The sequence below is a fragment of the Bipolaris oryzae genome (genome assembly GCF_000523455.1).
Source record: "Bipolaris oryzae ATCC 44560 unplaced genomic scaffold scaffold_167, whole genome shotgun sequence".
Classification (NCBI taxonomy): Eukaryota; Fungi; Ascomycota; class Dothideomycetes; order Pleosporales; family Pleosporaceae; genus Bipolaris; species Bipolaris oryzae.
Genome location: NW_006911443.1, coordinates 1 through 14,265, shown reverse-complemented (window position 1 = coordinate 14,265; position 14,265 = coordinate 1). Strand labels below are relative to the sequence as shown.

The window sequence follows — 14,265 nt, the reverse complement described above, 5'->3', positions numbered from 1 at the left end:
TTCTTCTTCTTCTTCTTCTTCTTCTTCTTCTTCTTCTTCTTCTTCTTCTTCTTCGACTCTCCTTCAACCACCCGCCCATTACACAATATATACACACGCGCACATCGTCATCATCATCTCAAGCCAGGGCTATCCTGCTTTCTATTCTTTCACCACCAAACTACAATCAACCAACCAACCAACCAACCAAGCACCATCACACTTATCTCCTGACTTTCACCCCAATTCCAAGTACAAACAGCCAAACAAGAAAAGAAAAAGGCCCTTGGCGTCTGTCTATTATGCATTCCATCACGCCGCCCAGATGCAAGAAATAACAGGAAGAACAAGAAGGTAACCCAGCCTCTGATCGCCCCCCACATATACAAAAAAACGTGGGGGAGCCAAGGTCGAAATCCCACTAGGCAAAGATGTATATAAAATGCATAAACCACGCTCGCTCCCTTGCTTGCTTCCCACTCCCAATGCTTTCCAACTCCCTCCCAAAAAAGAGTTGGGGGGAAAAACGCCCAATTCACTTATGAACACCCAAAAAACCTATGTAATTGAATGAAAGATGGAAGAAAAAGCTTTTAGTTTCAGTCAGAGAAACAAAAAAAAAGAAAGGAAGAAACAAAAAATGATAATGATATATGGGGGGGTATTTGATATTGAGAAAGTAAAAGAAAAAGTGAAAAAAAATAACACGCGGGTACAAAGCAATCACATGCGACTAGCGCAGCTTAGATGCGAGGTTCCTTGTTTAGCAAGAGTAAGAAGAAGAGGAGAAGGACCAAAAAAAGAACTTTTGCGTTTCTATACCGCTACACACCGCTATTCATGGTCGTTTCTTCGTCTTGCCGTCTGGATTCCTATCTTCAAGGGTAGCGGCGCTGCTACTTGCTGCTCGCTTGGGCGGCCAGGTCGATGGGTCGAAATGTATGGCGACGAGCCATGCGCAGAGTATATTGGCAAGATGGTGCAACACATATGCATATGTCACACCGTAGACTGCCGCGTAGGCGCCGATCGAAAAGAGCAGAATGTTGGTGAAGAAGGAGACACGGAACTCGGCTCGGGGGACCATTCGTCCTGTGCTCAGTGTCTCCACCAGTAAGATGAACGGCATGATGGAGAGGATATTGTGATGCGACGAAAAAGGCGTGAGCCAATGAACAGCGAGATTTCGTATCCAGACTACCAAAACTGGGAGGTTGATTGGCAGGATCCAGAGCATGAGGATGAATATCGAGTGTGCGTAGTTGTAAAAGTTGTAGTTGGAGTCCATACCAGAGTCCCTTGCTAGTCGGAAGGCGCGAACAGTGGTTGCAAGCTGTACAAGACAGAGTACGACGTAGGCAAAGTGATAGGGGATCACTGTCGAGACGAGCGACAGCAAGATGCATGTGATGATAACACGCCGTCGGTTCGATGTTACGGCAAAAGCCGATGGTGATCTCCTACCCTCGTCTTTCCGTAATCTAGCCGGCAGGAAGACAGAATAAAGCGATGCAAAGATCAACTCGAGTATCATTGCAATGTAGTTGACGGCGACGCAGATGCCAATACACATTAGGCCAAACAGCGGTACCAGAAACCAGAAAAAAGTATCGTCCGAACCGAGCAGGAGCTCATTATTGGCATCATCGAAAAGAGCCATTGTATTAGGTTCGCTACCGAGCATCCATTTCTTCGATTGATGTTGGGCGGTAGCCAGAGCGATCGACAGGAATGTGAGCGCGGAAAGGGCGAGTGGCAGCGAACTCTTCAAGCACTCATTGAGTCCTTGAGTAAAGCTCATGAAGACTCCAATATTGTCATAGGTCCGGAATTGTTGTCGTAGAACCAGGGCTACAATTAGGATTGGAAAAGCAGCGAAGACGATACGGTAACGCATCCACAGCTTACCCAGGCTGCCCAGGATATCAACGCTAAGATTAACTTCAATACTGCTGTCGCATGTAGGGTCGGACCAGATCTGCAGCGACAAGCCGTTCTGGGGTTGCTTGGCATGCAGTGCAGGTGGCATGTATGGCGCTATTCCATGCAGGCTGATGCCAGTGTCCCTGACATTGACCGAGAACCGACTTTCATGCACGTCAGTAACGTACTGGCGAAGTAACGGAGCAAAGAGCTCTCCAGCGTCGCACGCTTGTTTTCCAATGTGGATATTGTACGCCAAAAGAGCAGAGTTCAAGACCGGAACTTTGATCGTTGTCACTAAAGAACGGTGGGATGGCAGTCGAAGCGAGAGGCCAGTCGTTAGCAGGCGCTGCAGGCCCGTGTCGACGTCGATTTGGGAATCAAAGGCAGAACTAAATTCAGCCACTACCCATCCAGCATGGGGTTCATGAGCTTTGTCGACTACGGCCACAAACTGATGTTCGCTCAAATGCTCCATGTCGTATTGAAGGTAGGAAAATGGGCGTTGATTTGTTTCAAATGGATGCACTGAGTGACGGGTCGATGCAGGAAGAGCAATAACATCCGATGCAGCATTCTTGCAAGCAAGGCGAGTGGCGCCCAAACTATCGCCCGAAAAATCCATATTCATGGAAAAAAGGGTGGTGGAATGTCCAGGTTGAGAAGTGAAGACACTGCAGAAAAGGACTTCAAGCATACCGTGGCTGCCCGGAGCGTCCAACTGCTCGCTTGTGAGTAGCGTAAACTTTTTCCCCTGGGCCTGAGGAGGGACTGGCATTAGATGCGCATTCGGGCTACGCTGGGATTTACCGAGGCTGCGCAGGACAAGGCGCTCACCCTCTGAGATGATGGCGCTGTTTGCTTCGAGTGTGAGAAGCGTCTTGGCTTCCTTTTGTGGCAAGGTCTTTTCAGCTGCATCCTCTAGCCCTGTCAGAAACCATTTTTTGAAACCGCGCATACGCTCAGCACGTGGTACGGTTTGGGTTGCGCGTGAAACATCGATGACGTCGTACAAGGCGCGCACAACGACCTTTCTGTGCTGATCACACCAAGTAATGGCCAAATGGTCGATTCCGGTCCAGACATTGGGCATGGAGGTTGAGAAGACTGTGAATCCGTGTGTCTCAGGAACCAATGAGGCAATGCTAGTGTAGTCGGACGAAATCATCGTGTCAAGACTTCCTCCGGCAATGGAAATGAGCGTGACATGCCAGAGGGGATTGTCAATGGCCCATTTCTGGGCGTACGCGCGTCGCCAATAATCATTGACACCCTTGTAGGTGCGAACGATGTCTCCATCAAACGAGACCGGGGGCCGGGCATGGGGCGCGGCAAGCGTAATGATGGTATTGATCGAGTTTGCCTGGTAGTTGGGCATGGTGAGCATAGTGCGGGCTACGACACCACCCATCGAGTGTCCGACAATGATGACCGACGTAGGGTCCGGCAGGTTGGGGTCGCGCAGAAATTTACCCGGGGTGTGGTACAGAGAGAGGATAAACGTGACGGCATCATTGAGGTATTCAGCTTGGTCGAGCAAGGTTTGTCCGTGGAAAGCAGTAATGTCTTCGTTGAAGTCGACGGAGAAGAAATCCAGCGGACGCTTGCCCGCCTTGCCAGCATCTAGGTCGTGTTGGACGGTATTGTGGTAGTGGTAGGCTGCCTCTGCGGCGAGGGAGCGGACTTGCTTGTAGCTGCCAGCATTGCCCGGGATGAAGAGGACGGGCACGCCTTGAACCTGAGGCTTGTCAGTGGAATTTCGCACTGGAATAGGAAACGACATGCCCTGAAGTCGTGGTCTAAGCTGGCTTCGCGGTACAAGTACAAGGAGTACTTTGTTGCGAAGCGCGTGTGCTCGGTGTCGAATTGGCTGAACCTGGTGTAGGACGGGCGCATGTACGACATGCCGCAGCCCTTGACGTCTTGTTGGCGCAGCAAGAAGGACTGGGCCATGAGGAACATGGCGACAAAAGCAGCGAGCGTGGTGACGAGGGTGTAGGGCGAAAAGGCCCATGGGTTGCGCAGTCGTTGGCGGCATGTGGTGGTGGTGGTGGTGGTGGAAGTGGTGGTATGCCCGTCGGCAGCACTGTGCGGCATCATGTCCTTGGCCAGGGCAGGCATGGCGAGGGGAGGCTTTTGGTGAGCCATGCTGGGCTGCAGGTGGGCAGGCAGAGGGTGGGCCGAGTCCGGGGCGTTTAGTAGCAATGCCGCGGAGTGGCAGTTGAGGCTATCGTCATGATCCGGAGAGGGGGCAGGTCGAGGGTGGGCGTCGTCGTAGTCGGCGCTGGGGTCGGCGGACGAGCGCCGTCGCATCTACTGCACTACTCTGAGGAGGGAGCTTGGCAGGCTGGGAAGAGAAGCGCCCGGGGCGGGCGGGTGCAGAACAGAGCAGAGGCTGATAGCTGGCCCGCTGGGTCGAGGGAACAAGGGCGGTCTGGACGAGTGCGTGTTCTGGCTCGGGGGGGCGGGAGTCCTGGCTCGCTAAATTTGCGAGGGCTCGCGGTGGATATCTCTCTGCGTCTGAAGCGACCGTCGATGGGGGTGAGCCCGATGTGGTGAGGGGGGAGGGGGGAGGGGGAGGGCGTGGGCGTGGGCGTTATTGAGCGAGGGCGCTGGCAGGAGTGCAGGCGGCCATGGAGGGTGTGGCAGAAAAGGTTGAGGGCCTTGAATGTGGGCGGGTGTGCTTGTATGTTTTGAGCAACGAGCGTCGCAAGCTGCCAAGGAGCGCGAAGTCCAAGTCGTCGAGTCGTCGAGCAGGCCGGCGACAGGACCACGGCAGGGCCCTCGCAGCAGCCAAGGCCACAAGCCGGCTTGTTCGGAGGTTATCGCTGCGAACATGGGAAGATGGGGGCATGGGAAGATGCGGCGATGCAGAGACGAAGAGTTGAGCAGCCCTCGCCCCGGCCAGACGAGAGCATGCGCGTCCATCCATGGCTGTGCATGTTCTTGGGCAAGCTGGCTGGTTACACATCACCACCACTACCACCACCAGGCGAGGCGACTTACTCGTCCATGCATATCAAGTCACGTGATCTATAGCGGCTAGTCCGTTATACTTACTTGCTTGTGCACTGTACACTACACGGCCACTACATGGCATGTAGACGACAATATGCAAATGATAACATGACATTACAAGGCCTGTACACATTGTACTTGAGCGTGCCTTATTCATTCGAGCAGTCTACGTAAACATATGGGTATCAACGCTATAAACGCTTACAAAACAACATCGACTTTTGTCCTTCCTCGTTGACATAATAATGGTCCTCTTCAAGAGGCCAGCTCTACCACGGCGCCCAAAACAGACTGCCAGATGGATGACGTCTGGTTCTGCTCGGCCTGGGCTTGGTCAGCTAGCAGCCGGCGGCCCTGTTCCACTTCGGCCTCCCACTTCAACACGGCCTCCTTTTCGTCGCAAATGGCCATGTCTGTAGGAGCCAGCGCTGCAGCTTGTTCAATCAGAGCCACCGCCTTGACGCTGCTGGCCGTGTCACTCATCAGCCTCAAGCACCTTGCCTGACGAAACAGCATCTTGGCCGCCTGTGCATTACTCGGTCTCCATGTAGCGCCTGCGTGCTGCGCAAACCGCGCACTCGTCGTCTCGCACTTGCGCAGATGCTGAATCGCAACGCGCCCGTTGCGCTGCATCACACTGCCTTGGGACTCGTCGTTGGCCATGTCCACCTGCAGAAACTGCGCATGCAATAGGTTGAGGGTGAAGTAAAGATCGGCAATCTTATTCACAAACCCTTCCCCGCCTGCCTTTTGAAGACCCTGCCATGACGAGCTATGGCGCATGCGCTCCAGTGTGCGCATGGCATATGCCCATGACTGCGAGGCAGAGTAGAAGTTATTTTGCTGCCACTGGCGCTTGCCCACATCCACGCCAGTATCAATCTCTTCAATCGTCGCCATCGGCTCGGTCCAGCGGGGCCTTGCCACCTCGCCCTTGACTGCTTCGGCTACGGCACCATGGACAGGACCGGCAATCTTGAGGTTGGGCACGCCACGCAAACATGATGCAAGAGGCTGCAAAAGACGCTCCTGTGCATTGGGGGCAAAGAAGCGAGTCTGGGCGTAGTCGAGTCGGATGCACGCCCGGATGGATGCATGCTCGCTTGTCGTTGGGTTGGCATCAGACATGACGCTCTCAATGTCGAGCTGCTGGCAAAACTGGGGCAAATCGGACCGGAGCAGCATCATCTCATATTCGGAAAACTGGAAGGCCGAGGGCACAAAGGCAGGCTTGGAGAGCATCACGTGCATGACGTGGCCGTTAAACAGGCTGATGCTGCGTGCATTGGTCGTGATGACGGGAATCCCTTCGCTGAGGAAGAGATTCCGCACATCCAGACCGCGGCAGGTGATGCGCACAAACTGGTTGCGTTTGATCATGTAGTCGGAGGCTTCGGCGTGGATTTGGCGATTGGCGCGAAGGAGGCCGGTGGATAAGCTGCTTGGGACGCGCCTGCTCAGGCTGCTGCAAATCATACTTGGGTCATATTCGACTTCATCATCCCATGAGCAGAGGAGTAAGTCGTAGATGCTGTTACGGATTTCGCCGGGCAGGTCCAGGAATCGAAAGGGCTGTGGGCATGACATGGTGGCGAATGGGTGTTACTGGGTAACAAGATATTTGGGTCGGGGACTCTATTTATCGCAAGGAATGAGTCGGTGTCGCTGCGCTGGGGTCGCAAAGGAGAATGGGTGGGATGCTGGTGGGCAAGAATGTCGCTCAGGAAGTGTCGCTATGGTATGTATGGGTGGGTGTATATAAGGGTAGTAGTCAAGGAGGCGGGAATAGGAATATGTCGCTATGCAAAATTTGTCGCTTGGGAAGACTTGGGGGCTGGGCCAGTCCAAGAGCATATATACTTAGCCCAAGTACTGAGGTCTGTTGAATCAAACCAAGCGGTAAAGAAAAAAAAGGATTGAATTGTGTGTCAGGATCTCGGAATCCAAGGAGAAAATTGCGTACTCTGACCTCTAGACGTGCAGGGGCCAAGGGTGGAAATTTGACTTGCGGCCTTCTTTTGGCAAACTCGGAGAGCACGAGCATGCCTTTATGCTGGCGGTGGAAAGCTGCACGGTTGGCAAGTGGGCCTTTTCTTTTTTTACAGTGAGCTGGAGAATTGCGGCTTCAGCCCTGGTCGGGTGCCGGGCGGATCCGTTCAGGGTGAATGGGTGCAGCGGTGCGGAGAAGGGGTAACAGGGCAGGGCAGGGCCGGTCCTACAGCTGCACTGTGATGTCGTTCCAGGCGCGGCTGGGCGGCATGCACCCGTAGTCCACCCATAGTCCACCCATCTTTCCCGACCTCCCCTTTTGGCCCTGTCCGACGGGAAACCAGCTGCTGCCAACACCAACGGCGTTTACTCGAACTCTGCTCGGGCAACCGGGGACATTGTTCGGACTCTCGAGCAAGCCCAGGTTTCAAGTGACGAGTATACTCGAGTCAAAATACGAGTCGATGCCACTCGATCATCTGTCCCTGTCCTTTTGACCTCACATGCACCATACCATACACCATGCCAAGCAGACTACCACCCCTGCACTCGCATCTTTTGGGCACAAGGCACATGTAATCGTTACCGCTTTAAAGTCCATCTATCCATACACACACACATGTATATACATGAGTACATCCATAGTACACTCCTAAGCTATTAATCGCCCCACTACTACACTCACCGGAAGCACCCAACCTACAGTAGCGTGCCTGCGCGCCACCTGTCATCTTGTCACGATGGAAATCGGATCGAGGATTGACGCATATGAGCATGTTTTTTCCATCATGACCCGTGCCATTCGCTCACGCACCGCTTCGACGTTGCATCACGATGCTTGGTGTCCAGGTCACGTGAATTGCGCCATAGCACTATGTACAGACACCGTTGAGGTGCATTGGCCGGCAAGCCATCTGGTCGCGTCAGACATGTGAAATCGTCAATTATGCTTCTGTCAAAAGGGTCGAGGTCTAGATAAGAGTCAAGGTCAGGGTTATCACGGCCAGGGCCGGATCGACTAGTCCCTGCATCGGTTGCGGCGTCGTGTTGAGGATAAGAGCTTGGGTTATCACCGCGGGGTGCAGAGCCATCGAGCCATGGACGGGGCATGACAGGAACTACAATTGGCCAAATACACAACTACTTCTAGTGCAACGGGAATAACTGGACTACTAGCTCATCGTCGGCCAGCCCCGCATACCAACCTATGCGCTCTCTTCCCGTGTCTTCCTACCCTGCTTCTTCCTATTCGTCTTCTTCCTAGTCGTCTTTTCCTTGTCCATTGCCTCTAGCCACGCTCTCCCGCTGTCCTCGATATCATCTTCAGTCGTCCGCTCCTTCACTAGTGCTATATATGCTTCATTGAATAACACATCCAAATCATCGCCAAAGCCATCCGCAGCATAACCATTGAGAGAAAATTGAATGCAACTTAATGGTACCACACTTTTCCCTTGTAGCCACCCTTGCATCGTGTCGAGCCATATGTCTCTTATTTTCCCCTCTTCTACGCCTTCCTTCCACAAGCGTGCAATCTTACGCACTGGACCCAACTGTTCCGGATACTCGTGGAACGGCGGCTCCGGAAACCAGCCTGCCTCAAAAACAATCAGCTTCGGGAAGAACTGCCTCAGAATCTCCGCGTCCCTCAAGATCTCTACAAACGTCTCCCCGGCCGAATTGTGCTTTTGATAATGGCCAGTTCCGTCACCGCCTTGGGCGATACTACCGTGACTGGGTGCATAACCCCATTTTCCCACTGCCCGCGTAATAATGTCGCGATATGTGTGGCTCACTCTTGTCAGACTCGCCGCGGCTCGTTCGGGAAACAGACGAAGGAGCCCAGTGAGGGGCTTGCTGTAGTCTTCGCGAGGATTGTATTGTACAGATAGCGCAATGGTATTGGCTTCACAGAAGACGTTGAATGCCTCATGGTAAACTTGTTTGGACACTGTAAACAAATTTGAGAAATCATCGCTTTTGCCATAGGTTTCCCAAAAGGGCCTGTCATGAGCAGTGTAGTAGACTCTCCCCGGACGGTATAGATATTGGTAGTATATTTTGTCTCGAAGTTCCCGAGGAAGGTCAAATAACTTGAATGGTCCTCTTGTCATGGAATGACACATGTTGGAGGTAATCCTATTTCGTCGGATTATGTAGGAGATTGATAGACCACTGTGCAGGCTGTACTTGATTGGCGTATACTGTGTGTACCTTCTCTTTCTCAGCAGATGTAACAGAGGCGTCCGTGCGCATGACGCAATCAAGCAATGGGGACGACGGGCGTTATGGCAGGTCCAGCTGCGTTACCCAACTGTTATAGGAATTAGGTCAGCAGAATGATACACATACACTAAAACACCATCTGGTGAGTGCGCACCGTCTGATCTCACGCGAGTGCTCGATGCCGGTAAAAGCCAATGGTCCGAGGCAGGCGGGAGAGGAGGGGTGCAGGTGAAGGCGCAGGCGCAGGCGCATGTCAGCCGTAGCTCCGACGACCAACCGAAGAAGCACTGACGTCCAAGTTTCGCAAAACCTCCCGCAGCTTCCCACATCTCCGCCAATCCTCTTTCTTTCTCTCGCTCCGTCCAACCCAGTCTCCAATCTCTACCATCGCCCATTACCTTCATCATGTTCGCTGCTAGGCAAGCATTCTTCCAGGCCCAGCGCCGCTGCTTCTCCGCCTCGGCCCGCCAGGTACGATTATTCCCGGACATGGCTGCAGCCGCTTTTCATAGTGGGGCGCTCGCAATGTCCTCGCCGCGCGCAATTGGCATTTCTTTTCGGTGCAATGCTAACTGAGCTTGCTGCAGAACTCAAAGGTCACCGTTCTCGGTGCCGCTGGTGGCATTGGCCAGCCATTGTCGCTGCTGCTGAAGCTCAACCCCAGGGTTAGCAAGCTTGCCCTCTACGATATCCGTCTTGCTCCCGGTACGCTTCTACTGCCTTTGCCAATCCATTGAGCATTGGGCGCTTGCTAAATCATGCTGTACAGGTGTCGCTGCCGACATTGGCCACATCAACACCAAGAGCGAGGTACGACAGATGCATTGTGGCCCTTAGTCCGAACAATGAGCTGATGTGTAAAAAAAGGTCACTGGCCACGATGCCACCCCCTCCGGTCTCGCCGAGGCCCTCAAGGGCGCTGAGATTGTCCTCATCCCCGCTGGTGTTCCCCGCAAGCCCGGCATGACCCGTGATGGTAAGCATTGGAAGCAATAGACGCTCGTGTCACAACTGACAGCGACATAGACTTGTTCAACACCAACGCCTCCATTGTCCGTGACCTCGCCAAGGCCGCTGCTGACCACGCTCCCGATGCCAACATCCTCATCATCTCCAACCCCGTACGTACAGTCGGATAATTTGCTATCTAAACACAATGCTCATCCTTTACAGGTTAACTCCACCGTCCCCATCACTGCCGAGGTCTTCAAGGCCAAGGGCGTCTACAACCCCAAGCGCCTCTTTGGTGTCACCACCCTCGACGTTGTCCGTGCCTCGCGCTTCATCTCCCAGCTGAAGAACACCGACCCCGCCACCGAGAACATTACTGTCATTGGAGGCCACTCCGGTGCTACCATCGTTCCTCTTCTGTCGCAGTCCGGCTACAACCTCGAGGGCCAGAAGCTTGACGACTACGTCAGGCGCGTCCAGTTTGGTGGTGACGAGGTCGTCCAGGCCAAGGACGGTGCTGGCTCTGCCACTCTCTCCATGGCCATGGCCGGTGCCCGTTTCGCCGAGTCGCTCCTCAAGGCTGCCCAGGGTCAGAAGAACGTTATCGAGCCCACCTTTGTTGACTCACCTCTCTTCAAGGAGCAGGGCTGCGACTACTTCGCCTCCAACGTCGAGCTCGGCCCCAACGGTGTTGAGAAGATCCACCCTGTTGGCAAGATCACCGACTACGAGCAGAAGCTCCTCGATGCTTGCGTCACTGACCTCGCCAAGAACATCAAGAAGGGTGTTGACTGGGTCAAGCAGAACCCATAAATTGGGTGTTTGAGACGCGAACGATGAATGTATACTAGTAATGACATGAGCTTTTGAACGAGCTATTTGAGCGGATTGGGATTTTATAGATTTTGATCTGTATCCAAACATGCCAAAAGAAAAATCTCCTCTTGATTGTTTTGACTGTGTGGTGGGGGTGCATTCAAGTGAGCGTGGTGACTGAATAGGTATGTGTGAGAGATGGAAAAACATGGTAAAAAAAACCCCCCGAGGTCCATACTTCCAAGACACACATAGTGAAATTCAGAAACAACAGCAGAGAAGGATGAAAGAGGCAAACACAGACGAAGATCCGTTTGTTTTGTTTGATAAAAAAAAGGCAATTGCCCTCTATACAAGTGGTCTACATGTATTGATCCCAACAAGAAGCACCATCTATATGTGCAGTCTCTGTCTACAACTTTGCCTTTTCCTTGTCAAGCGTGGGCAGCATGATATCCCTCATGTCGCCGGCCGCCTCATTGAGATAGAAGCTCATCTTCTCCTATAAAAAAAGCATCATACGTTAGTAAATTTACCAGAACTCAAGGGAAGAAAGAAAAAAAAACAGTATTTTCGGTTTGAGAGGAAGAGGGGGGGGGAAGTGAAAAAAAAACTTACCGAACCCAATCCCTTTGAGCAAACATTAAACTGAATCGAATTCTCGTTAATCATGTAGGCAAGACCCCATCCATCGTCGACGACCTGGCTCCATCCATATCCGTTAAAGTACTCGCTCGAGAGCTGAGAGCTGGAAATGTACCATGTGGAGCTGTAGGTGAATGCAGGGTCTTTGTATAGAGCGGGTAGCTCCTCGCCTTCCTTGAGGCACTTCTTGAGGCCAAACAGGTGGCGGTCGACACCGCGGCCGTCGCTGGCATCCGAGATGTACTTGACGTGGGCGTCGAGGGCTGCGCGCAGCTTCTGCTGGCACTCCTCGGGCGTGGCGTTTGCGTCGGCCATGGCGTTGCAGAAGGCGACGCTCTCGTCGGAGACGGAGCGGCATGTCTCGGTGCGGCCTTGCTGGAAGCGGCGGGTCGCTGCCGACTCGTATGTAGGGCGGTTCTTGCCGTAGAACTTGTGGTAGGCGAGTTGGATGATCATTTGGACGTAGGCGTCTGGGCTGCACTTGAACTTCTTGATGAGGCCCTTGCCGTAGCCTTGGTAGGCCTGTACGCGAAGCTCGTGTGCGGCGATTTGGCGCGAGAAGTGCGACTGGGCATCTTCAATGTCTTGCTGGAGCTCCGGGCTGAGCTCGAAGCGCAGAGGCTTGGGGCTGGGGAGGTCGGAGCGGATGTTGGGGTCGTCAAAAGGGAGGGCGTTGGAGAAGATTTGCTGGTTTGCGTAGTCGTTGATGCGGTGAGTCGGGGTTCCGTCCATCATTGAGTGCTCGCCCATGAAGCCAGAGGTGCCGTTCTCGTTGATGATGAATTGGAGAGGCTTGTCATACCAGCGGTTGGCGCCGTCGCCGTGCCAGTACTGGTGTGCGCGCTCTTCGAGAGTAATCGGGGAAGCGTCGTCAAGGCAGACGACAAATGACGCAGATTCAATGTCTTGCAGAGTAGCGGCATTGACGGGTGAATGGGCCTTGAGCTTAAGGTAGACGTCTGACCATACATCACGGTTTTGCGATGTGAGGGCACCAACGGCGGGCGACTTCTCGGCCTTTGAGTAAATGTAGTCGAATTGTTGTTGGAGCTCAGCAGTGTTTAGCTGCTTGCCATTGACCTCGTGTGCAAGCTTCCAGAACTGGTTTTTCCTAATGACAATGATGTGCTTGTGTTCTTGGTATGGGAACTTGACAGTCGTGTCGGAAGGCTTCTTTGGCACACGGCAGCAGTTGAACATGTACTCGTACGAGCTCATGGCAATGGGAAGCTTTTTCATGTACTCGGGCTCCAGAGTGCACTCGTCGACCATCTTCTTGAATTCCAGCACGGCGGTGGTCATGGCGGCAGCGCGCTTGGTTGGGTTTCTCCTCGACTTGTCGTCGCGGTGTGAGTAAAAGTAGCTGACATATGGGACAACCGGGTCACGGTAGGCCAAGTAAGCGGCGTCATTCCACCACTCGTAAATCCAGTTCTTGTGCTTTGGGTCCTCGCGCCGTGCGACCAGGCGCTCTTGTAGCTTCTCGCCCGGTCCGCCGGGGGCTACGAATTCGTTGACAGCCTTTGTGGTCGCCTCGTATTCGGTCTTGGAGAGCAGCGGGTGAACAGACTTCAGGTACCGCTTGGCGGTCTCTTCTAGTGTGGGGACGGGAAGGCGGGGGAGAGATTCCTCGAAGCGCAACATGGCGCCCTTGGTGTGGTCCTCCTTGTAGCCTGTGTAGATGAAGTCGTTAGACTGGGGGCAATTTATGAAGGTGGGAAAGCATGTGAAAGCAACATTCGCACACACACACACACACACACACACACAGAACTATACACGGGCCACTTACCAGCTGGCAGACTCGACTGTTTCCTTGCTGGAGCCATTGCGATAATCTACACATATGCCAACATTAGCATACACAATGTCTCTTTCTCCTTCTCTCGTCCCCCCCGCCAAAGGTGAATTTCTGCTCCTCAACATACCCTGGGCTTAGCAAACGCTTGCTGGCTGAATATTGGTTTGCGAAGTATCGAGGAGGGTACTCGCGCGCGGGCAGCTCTGCTGAACATCACAAAGAAAGAGTAGAGAGAAGTAAAAGGTAGGCGACAGATAAAACGACGGCAGGATGCGACCGAGTCCTAGCTTCAGCAGATCCGAGGCAGAAAGAGCACGCGCTGGCTGACTTTACTAGGGCCGTCGCTGTGAAAAGAGCGCCTGGGGGTTGGGCCGAGGTTGAGTCCAAACAGGCTAAGCCTACCCGGCAACCACAGCGTGACGTAGGGAGCCACACACTTGACACCTGACGCCCGTTGGACCGACTGTCCTGTGATTCTCTCCTGTAACCGACATGTGCTTGTGGTTGGACAACACGCGTTCAAGATCATCAGCCTGTATGCCTTTATTTGGCCAGCGTGGTGGACAGCCAGCCAGCCAGCCATCCGTCCGGTGCAAGTACAGACACATTCGACCTTGGTCTTCCCCACGACGAGACAGTCGCACGGACGCAGCACGCCGGCAGAGTCGGAGGTGCCGAGGATTATGGACTTCTGGCCGAGCTTGCATAGTATGGGTGTATGCACTACTGTATATGCTCGTACGAAGTGTCTACTACGCGTAACGTGTATCACCAGTGTGCGCCCCACCCCAGTGTGCGCCCCACGAAATCCTAGTACCTCACCTTCGTAATAACAACGCGTAATGTCTCAACAACGCCAAGCTCTAAAGACCTATACTGAAGCTGACGTTACTATTGCTATCTCTGATCTACAAAAA

General features: G+C 53.5%; 5 protein-coding genes across 5 annotated transcripts; 1 reads left to right on the top strand and 4 right to left on the bottom strand.

Moving 5' to 3' along the window:
• Positions 1 to 817: 817 nt before the first annotated feature.
• On the bottom strand, positions 818 to 4,050 carry COCMIDRAFT_8518 (uncharacterized protein; the record flags this gene model as incomplete). The annotated part of the gene is made up of 2 exons (XM_007693469.1): positions 818 to 3,633; positions 3,684 to 4,050. The coding sequence occupies 2 exons, from the start codon at positions 4,048 to 4,050 to the stop codon at positions 818 to 820; spliced, it is 3,183 nt and encodes a 1,060-aa protein (XP_007691659.1).
• Positions 4,051 to 5,175: 1,125 nt separating this feature from the next.
• On the bottom strand, positions 5,176 to 6,507 carry COCMIDRAFT_105147 (uncharacterized protein; the record flags this gene model as incomplete). The annotated part of the gene is made up of 1 exon (XM_007693481.1): positions 5,176 to 6,507. One exon carries the CDS (start codon positions 6,505 to 6,507, stop codon positions 5,176 to 5,178), a length of 1,332 nt encoding a protein of 443 aa, XP_007691671.1.
• Positions 6,508 to 8,114: 1,607 nt separating this feature from the next.
• Positions 8,115 to 9,023, bottom strand: COCMIDRAFT_105193 (uncharacterized protein; the record flags this gene model as incomplete). The annotated part of the gene is made up of 1 exon (XM_007693480.1): positions 8,115 to 9,023. One exon carries the CDS (start codon positions 9,021 to 9,023, stop codon positions 8,115 to 8,117), a length of 909 nt encoding a protein of 302 aa, XP_007691670.1.
• A 517-nt stretch (positions 9,024 to 9,540) lies between these two features.
• COCMIDRAFT_29463 (uncharacterized protein) lies at positions 9,541 to 10,899 on the top strand (the record flags this gene model as incomplete). The annotated part of the gene is made up of 6 exons (XM_007693473.1): positions 9,541 to 9,606; positions 9,723 to 9,840; positions 9,905 to 9,945; positions 10,003 to 10,111; positions 10,162 to 10,256; positions 10,309 to 10,899. 6 exons carry the CDS (start codon positions 9,541 to 9,543, stop codon positions 10,897 to 10,899), a joined length of 1,020 nt encoding a protein of 339 aa, XP_007691663.1.
• A 415-nt stretch (positions 10,900 to 11,314) lies between these two features.
• COCMIDRAFT_8514 (uncharacterized protein) lies at positions 11,315 to 13,376 on the bottom strand (the record flags this gene model as incomplete). Its single annotated transcript, XM_007693468.1, has 3 exons — positions 11,315 to 11,404; positions 11,521 to 13,220; positions 13,340 to 13,376. 3 exons carry the CDS (start codon positions 13,374 to 13,376, stop codon positions 11,315 to 11,317), a joined length of 1,827 nt encoding a protein of 608 aa, XP_007691658.1.
• Between the last annotated feature and the right edge of the window lie 889 nt (positions 13,377 to 14,265).